The sequence below is a fragment of the Suricata suricatta genome, chromosome 12, assembly GCF_006229205.1.
Source record: "Suricata suricatta isolate VVHF042 chromosome 12, meerkat_22Aug2017_6uvM2_HiC, whole genome shotgun sequence".
NCBI lineage: Eukaryota > Metazoa > Chordata > Mammalia > Carnivora > Herpestidae > Suricata > Suricata suricatta.
Window position 1 is genome coordinate 58,393,873 of NC_043711.1, and position 8,771 is coordinate 58,402,643.

At 41.8% G+C, this 8,771-nt stretch overlaps 1 protein-coding gene across 1 annotated transcript; it reads left to right on the forward strand.

Annotated features, from left to right (window-relative positions):
- Positions 1-11: 11 nt before the first annotated feature.
- VSX1 (visual system homeobox 1) lies at positions 12-5,219 on the forward strand. Its single transcript, XM_029919234.1, has 5 exons — positions 12-435; positions 2,055-2,133; positions 2,577-2,700; positions 3,680-3,860; positions 4,933-5,219. The coding sequence occupies exons 1-5, from the start codon at positions 12-14 to the stop codon at positions 5,217-5,219; spliced, it is 1,095 nt and encodes a 364-aa protein (XP_029775094.1).
- Positions 5,220-8,771: the final 3,552 nt, after the last annotated feature.

Sequence of the window (8,771 nt, forward strand, 5' to 3'; positions counted from 1 at the left end):
ACTGAGAAGCCATGACTTGCCGGGACGCACTTTCCGACGGACTCTCGAGGAGCAGGGCGCTGGTGCCAGGCAGCTCCCCCAGCGGCTCGCGCCCCCGAGGCTTCGCCATCACGGATCTGCTGGGCCTGGAAGCCGAGGTTCCCGTGCCTGCCGGCCCGGGGCCAGGATGTGGCTGCGAGTCTTCCAAGGCCGACCCCGGTACGGGTCCAGGTCTCGGGGGCCCCTGCATGGCGCGCGGGACCCTTTCACTGGGGCTTGGCCTTCTCTGCCGCTTCAGCGCGCAGCAGCCCTCGGCCCCTCGGGCGCCCTGCCTGATCCTGGCTGACGTGCCGTTCCTGCCCCCCGGGACACCTGAACCCGCGGCTCCGCAAGCCCCTGCTCGCCCGCCGCCCCCGCTCGGCAGCCAGAAGAGCAGCGAGAGCGTTTCGACGTCCGGTAATCAGGCCAGCCCATGGGGTCTTGCTCCTGTTTCCTCAGGCTTGGGGCCCTACAGGGGTAACTCACCACCGTCTCACTGAGCTCCTACTCCTAGCATCCCAGATCTAGGGGAAGTCGGGACCCCAGAACGTGGTCCCGTCGGGGGAGGCGTATTCACGCAGCCTGGCTCCCTGCCCCTTGTCTTTCCCTAAATCTCGGCCTCTCCTCAGCCGGTACCACCACTACTCTGTTCCGGACTTACCTTGGGGGTGTCGGCGACCAAGCAACGGTCTCTGAGGGTTTTTCCTTAGCGCTACGCCTGAGTCCCGGCCTCTGCGAAAGGCATAGGTCGGGGAGGCCAGGGCGCGCCTGTTTATCATCAGCACAGAACCCAGAGCCCACTGAGGCTCAAATGTTTGCTGGACTGAGAGTGAAGAGCTCCGGGCCTGGAGGCCTGGAACTGTCTCCCCCGGGGTGCTGAAACCACTTTTCTCCTCGCGGTTGCTTTCCCTCCTTCCGCACACGTGAGAAAGGAAGCAACCTTGCCACTTTCATTGCATCTATGCTTAACAGGTTGTTCTGAGACCAGCTATTTCGTCAAAGAAGTTGAGGTGCATTAAGGGTAAAGAGAAGGAGGCAATGAATTTCTATAAAGAACAAAGGCCAAGAAATTGAGAGGTTTAGGGTGTGGGGGGAATAAAACGGAGAATTATACAAGAAAACGCAGACTGAGAGAAACTATATAATAAAACCTAGAGCTGAGCATCCAGGCAGCCAAGGCAACAAAGGTACATTGAATCTCTCCACTGAAACTAAAAGTAATAATATAATAAAAGTAAGCATGCCAATTCAGCAGTCAAGCAAGTTTTCACTCAACTTAAAAAAAACCCCAAAACTTCATGAGTCTCTGTGTAAGATAAAATGACTCTTTCTCTTAGTGGTTTCATTAAAAATGCAAAAATCACCTTCATAGGATGAATTCTTTCCTCTGTGAGAAAATGAAAGGCAAAATACCACTAGATCTTGTCAAGGATGAGTTTCCTGGATCCACTTCCAGAGATTCAGAATTGGTGCAGAAGGGCAGGGAGTACAGTTCTGACCAGGGTTATGATGTCAAGCCTCAGCCCCTCACTTAGAGAAATGTTGGCTTGTTGGTTAACAAGAGGAGTTGGAGGCAGAAAGAAGAGGATGAATTTGGAGCTAAGTGGGGATAGAGAGTGCCATTAATGGCCAAGTAGCTTCAAGCAGTCTGGGGCTTGAATCCCAACTTCACCATATACTACCTGTGTGATCTTGGGCAAGTTACTTAATCTCTCTGCACCTCAGTTTCCTCATCTACAGATGAGGTGTGTTTTTTTTTTTTTTTTTTTTTTTTTACAAAAACAGAATAATACTAGTAGCTACCTTGAAATTCTTTTACAAAGAACAACTGTGATAATGCACAGACAATGCTAAGCACAGTGACTGGAATATAGTGACTGCTAAAAATGCTAGTGCTCACATTCTCCAGTAGAATCACAATTTCAATCCTCATATTAAACTACAGAGAAAAAAGTGAAAAATGTGTTCACCTTTAAAAATACTTTTTAAAAAATATGCTCACCTTTAAAGTCCTCTCTTTTATCCTGTACTAAAAGATGAAGACAGCCTATCTGAAGACAGGAGTAACCTGAAGGTGTCCCCCACGCCCGGCAAGAGGAAGAAGCGGCGGCACAGGTATACAGCCAGGCTGTCCTCCCTCGCCCTTTCCTCACGACACCATATCTGAAAATATATGGTGTGGCTGCATTATGGCAGGCTTAGTGACCTCCTGGTTGGCACATAGTAGGCATTTGGGAATATAATTCTGCTATTCACAGGAGGCTGCAAGACAAACTTTGTAGCATTTTAAAGATACAATTTTGTGGACCTTTAAAATAGATTTTCTTAGAATGAGTTAATAGAATTCATCAAGGAGAAAAAATGTTAAAGAACTCTGTTTTTTTTTAAACCAAACTTCTGGACTTTCCAGAGGCTAATCATTCAGAAGTGATATATCCAGTTATCATGAGGAAGCCTTTTAAGGTATGGAAAAGCAGTCATGGGGTCTTCTAGGTCTAGGAAGCCTGATAGCCTCCTGCGGACATGTGCCCACACATATGCTTTGGGCCTCCTTACAGGACTGTTTTCACCACCCACCAGCTGGAAGAGCTGGAGAAGGCATTCAGCGAGGCCCATTACCCTGATGTGTACGCCCGGGAAATGCTGGCTGTGAAAACTGAACTCCCTGAAGATCGAATACAGGTGTCTAGGGTCCCTCTTCTCTTTCCCAGAGATATCACAGAGAACATGTTTTTCTCACACACAGTGAGTCAACCCACAGCCACTTCTAGATAGCCTAACACATTCCCATTGACACACAAACTGAGGCTCATTAGCTGCAGGTACCACAATGTTAGAGGTTTTTTTGTATGTTTATTCCAAGAATATATTTCTTGTGATCTGCCATGTCTTTTTTTCTTTTATTTGTTAATTCTTTAAAATTACACAATAATGTGTGCTGCAACTAAAAATTACATATATATAGATATCTTTATATATAATTCTATCTAATCTTTGACTATCATTTCTTGAGAGAAAACAATGTAAACCAGCCTGCTGTAAACTTTCTCTTATCTCTGTGTATATATCTGGCTGTGAATATGTTTATATATCTATATTTATCATCTATATCTATACCTATACACATAGGATTTTGTGTGTAAAGTATTGAGTTATACTTTTTAGCCTTTAGTTTAACAATGCACCTTGGACATTTCTCCATGTCAGAAGTTTTGCCACTAACTCACTCTTTTTTTTTTAACAGCTGAACAATATTCCATATTATTCCTTTATTAAGATAATGTTTTCCATGAGAATTATCACCAACAACCCAAGACGTGGGGGTTAAAAAAGACCATTGCCAGTGTGAACTCTTTCTAATCAATGAAAAAATCAGGAAACATTGTAGTCTACTTCTTTACACAATCTGGGAAAGAATACTTTAATTTTATTTTTGTCATTTCTCATTTTCTGGAAAGCCTCAGTGGAAACTGCACATTATCCTCACAATGATGAGTCCTTTGGGTTCTGAATGAACAGCAGGCACAGCTCTTGAAAGGTCTGGAACTTGAGTAGATAGTTGGCCCTTTTTAGAACTCCCTGCTCATGGGCCCCTAGAAGCATCCTCTTTACTGTGTTTCTTCCTGTGTGCTCTTCTGCCTCCTGTCCTGCCTCATATTAGGTCTGGTTTCAAAACCGGAGGGCCAAGTGGAGGAAGCGGGAGAAGCGCTGGGGTGGCAGCAGCATGATGGCAGAATATGGGCTGTATGGGGCCATGGTGCGACACTGTATTCCACTGCCAGACTCTGTCCTCAACTCCACAGAGGGTGGCCTGGTTGGTTCCTGTGCACCATGGCTTCTGGGTAAGGAAGAAGGGCCTTGCAGCCAGCAAGAGGGCCAGAGATACTGGGGGAGGAAGAAGGGTTCCCACAAAGGGCAGCCATTTGCAAAACCAATCAATGTAAATTTACTCAGATTTGGGCCCAGAATATCACATCCAGTTTTTAGTTAATTTAAGGGCTTGAACTGTGGTCAGTTGGCTTATTTTGCATTGGAACTGTGTAGACAGTGTGTGGAAAGGCCACATTGAGCCTTGGTTCTAAGAGTAAAATGATATACTTGTAATACGTGAAATACCTTCCAAAATTTTATAATTTTTGGAAATCATGCAACTTAGAGCTCATGGTAATAGTAATGAGGGCAGTGCTAAGCAGTGAAACCTGCAGGTGATTGACCCCCCTATATTTGGGGTTGGGCATTCTGGATGTTTTCTGTTATTACCAGAGACCCATGGACAGGGAGCACACTTTGGAGGAATGAGGCACAAGATAGCACCTGGAGCAGGGTGGGAGTTAGGTGTGTATATGGGGAATTCTAGGTAGGTAGGGGAGGAGGTTTTGTGTTTAGCAAACATTGTTTAGCTCCTACCCCCCAGATGCTATGCTGAGACTAGAAATATAGTAAATATGGTCTTGACTTTGCCCTCAAAGACTGATGAGACAGAATTTGGAGCAGGGAACCAAGCCAACCACTTTGAACTTCCACAAGGAGATCAGATGTGGGGCAGTGGTGCTCCCTGGTATCTGTGGCCATGTAAGAAAGTGGGCTCAGTGCACTCTTACTTCCAGAGAAGCTGAAAATCTAACTTTTGATCTATAGTCTCCTGATTTTAAAATGTTGGCAACAATTAAATTTGTAAAATTACCATGACATCCAAATAAGGCACCTTTGCTGGCTGCACCACACACACAGACATTAGATTTAAACCCTAATGGGGGTAGTTACCTAGCTGGTTCCCCTAGAGGCCCTGGAGACAGGTGCTGAGGAGGGCATTTCTGATGGGATTTAGAGAACCTAAACAAGGAAGAAATTCACAAAATTGCTGAATTTGGAGATATCTACTCTTATTTTTTCTCTCCTCATTTTTTTTGCAAGGGATGCACAAAAAATCCACAGGGATGATAAAGAAACCGGGAATTGAAGAAAAACTGGCAAGGATTTGGGACTCAGACCAACTCCAGGAAAGTTCTAGCCCAAAGCAGGCAGAATCCCAGAGAAGCTCAGATGAAGCCAGCCCTGAGAACGGCTTGGAAGACGTGGCCATTGATCTCTCCAGCTCTGCCCAGCAGGAGACCAAGAAAGTACACCAGGGTGCCAGTGCCAGAGGATGCTCAGACTCCCCAGGGCTGGAAGGGCTCCAGCCAGGGAAGGTGGGAGCCTGATGAGGCCCACAGGCCCTACCCTCAAAGGCTGGCAATGTGTTCATTCCTTATGGTATTTTCCATATGATAACAGTTGTCTATGGCAAGTACTCTCAGTTGGATTTTCTTCTTCCATTGTCAGGATAAAATACAATGCCACTTGCTGTAAGAAGACAAATGGATAACTTAGGGAAAAGCCCATTTCACTGTAGAATGGAAACCATTCATTTGAAAGTGTAAATTTATTTAATCTCCAGAGAATCAGATGTCTTTATAAATAGCTAAGACCCCACACAGACATATGAATGAATTAAAGTATCGTTACCTTGAACTTGGCTTTGGACATTTCAATTTTCTCATTAGGCAATACTTTTGTATTATCCTGAGTGTTGTTTGATAGGCTGTGCATATCAGAACTCATAAAGAGAAAGAAAGCCATACTTTCCCCTCCCTTTTGAAATAGCATGGGACTGTGTTTAATATCTATAAACAGTATCTGAAGGTCAGACAAAGCTTCTTGATCTTTTAAAATTTATGTTTGAAAGCACTTTAGCAACTTGGATTTCATGAATGTTTTGTTTCCTGTATTTCCTTTACCATTTATTTATTATTTAAGAATAAACATTGTGTGTGATGTGTTTGCTTCTCAGGGCACTATTTCTGTTACACGTATGTACATCTCTTCCACCCCTCAACCCCCTTTCTTATTGGCCATTTCCAATCTCAGGATGTCTATAGTATCTCATTATTCAGGCTGCAGCATGTGTCATGTGTAGCTTTGCAAACTCCCAGAGGGTGGTGGCTGGGTCTAATTCACCTTTTAGAGTTCAAGTTCAGAGAGAGCTTGGGCTTGTGAAGCTTTATGAAGAAAGCAGAAGAGGGAAGGAAAATGAGGAGCTTGAGAGGCTTCCTCTGGAAATTAGTGCAGTCAGGCTGGGCCTGCTTCTTCCATTCTCCAGATGAGAACACAGAGGATCCCTTCCTTTGGCCTTTCTCATCCTTGTTAGTTCCATACTCTGTGGGAATTAAACATTACCTATCCTTACTGTAGAAACAGAAAACCATGAGCACTTCCTTTTTTTACTCATTCTGGCTCATAGAGATTATGGCTGAAGCCTGACACTGCACAGCAAAAGAGCAGATGGTGGTGAAGAACTCTAGAAATTATGTTCTATATTTCCTGTCTAGAGACAGCATGCCAGGCTCTAAGCCAAATGGCCATACTTGCTCTGGACTACTTTCTGCCTTCCAGCTGGTCATAAGATTCTTGCTTCCATCTCTCTCCCTTCATCCCAGGGATGAATTTGGGGGAGAGAGCTAGTAATATACATCACACTCATAGAATAAAATATTGTGCAGTCTCTAAAAATGGTAACAATAGGGCATATTGTTTCATATTTCATATTAATGAAATATTGGTGAGGAAAAACAAACTCTAAATAAATGGAAAGAAAAATAAAGGTAGAAGCAAACAAATATGTAGAGCAGAATGAAATACAGAAACAATTGGTTTTACATAAAAATATAAAAATAGTGGAAAAATTTCTATGCAATATTATAAAGAAAAAAAAAACAGGAAGAGGCAAAAGAGAAAGGGACCAGAACCAGTAATGTAGATAATTTCAAATACAGGAGAAAATATTATTCATGACTGGCAAGTATACAGATATGTTTTAAAACTCTCCCACAGATGGGCACATTTTCTGGAAAAATACATATAACTAACATTAACTCTAAGCATGGGATTTGAAAAATCACTAACGAAGAAAGTCAATTGTACTATAAAATGGCTCTGGATCTAGATGGGGCTAATGTGAATTCTTGACATTTTTGAAGGAAGAGATAATTTTCATTATATATAAGATACTGGTGAGCATAGAAAGAAGTGAAAAGGTTTCTAACCCTAACATAACCTGGATACCAAAACCCAACAAAGATAGTAGAGCCACTCTCCTCAAAACTCTATAGTTAGCACCACTAATAGGATAAATAAAGCACCAGTGTCTGGAATTTAAGAGTATGTTGAAAATAATGTTGGATGACAGAAGTTCTACCCTAGGAATGCAAAGAGAATTTAATATTGTGAAAGAAAATTATTTAAAAATTTTAGTAACAACTCAAACTAAAAACTATGTTAACAGATTCATTCAACAAATACTTATTTCTTTAGGAAAACTTAAAAGTAGGAATAGGTGGATGCTTATTTCAAAAGCAGCATCTTAATATTTTATAATGCACATTTACATATATATAAAAGCACAATCTTTGAGGTGGCTCTGTTACCTTCTCACTTTGTAACTGTGGATGCCTACCATAACCTTTCTAATCTCTCGCTTTTTTTCAGTCATAAAATGGGGATAATAATAGAACACTCATTTCCCCAGAAGATTAGATGGGAGGACATGAGCAGTGTATTAAGCTTGGTTTCTCACATGTCAGAGAAAAAGCAAAATAAATATTAGCTATCATTATGACTATTACTGGCATTCCTATTAATATCAAGATTCAAATGAGAATACTTACCACCATTATTTAACAACATAGGATAGACTAAGTACAGGATGGAATAGTAAGTAACCTATTGGAATGCTTTGTGTAAATAACATTTAGGAAGAGCTCCAGGAACAAAGTAGGACAGATTTTTGGTCTTTTTTCATGTTTTCTAAGTTTTGTAAAATTGGTATGTAAAATAAAAGAAATTTGTTGTTAATATTAATATTAAAATCGTAATACCTCTTTTTAAATTTAGGGCTAAGTTCATACTGGACAAGAACTCTTTTAGGGGCGCTTGGGTGGCTTAGTTGTTTGACCATCTGACTCTTGATTTTGGCTCAGGTGATGATCCCAGGACCTAGGGATCAAGCCTTGCAATGGGCCCTTTCCAACCAACCCCCATCTCCCTACCCCCACCTGGGAAACTTGGGTTTAAAAAGCAAAAACAAAACTCTTTAAAAACATAGTGTGAAAACTTTTTTTGATGAGAAGTCTGTACTTTCCCCACATCTCCTGTCTGGTTCTCAAAAGTGCCAATTTGATAATGAGGAAATAAGCAGGCATTTTATACAAGTCCTTTTAAATCCTTATAAAATCAGGCAGCAGGTCAAATTGAAATCTGACCACAGACTGACAGCAGGACTGAATCATTTCCAGTTTTCAAGATTGTTTGCTGGCTGAAATGTGGCTGTAAAAGCCTCAAAGCAGATTTTTAAAATTTACAATGTTAGCAAGGCCAATTTGGAAAGATTCTAATATGTGACACTTCCAGAGTCACACTGCCAGCTGGCCTAGAGTATCAGGAGACAGAATATCCATGCGTGAGAAACATTCCTGATTTCAGGAGATATTTTTAGAAATGACAGAAGAACAAGACATAGAAATCAACATTGTTTCCTTTGGTTTAGCAGCATAAACACAATAAACTATCCACACACATACATACATTTCTGAACCATTTGAGAGGAAGTTGTATACAAAATATGTCCCTTTATCTTCTTTTTTTCTCATTTTATTGAGGTATTATTGACATAGACTATTTTGTAAATGTAAGATGTACAATCTAATGATTTGATACAT

Coding starts and splice junctions, on each gene's coding strand:
- VSX1 (XM_029919234.1), top strand. CDS start 12: ATGACTTGCCGGGACGCACTTTCCGACGGACTCTCGAGGAGCAGGGCG. Junction 436..2,054: donor CGAGAGCGTTTCGACGTCCG/GTAATCAGGCCA, acceptor CTGTACTAAAAG/ATGAAGACAGCCTATCTGAA. Junction 3,861..4,932: donor CTGTGCACCATGGCTTCTGG/GTAAGGAAGAAG, acceptor TTTTTTTGCAAG/GGATGCACAAAAAATCCACA.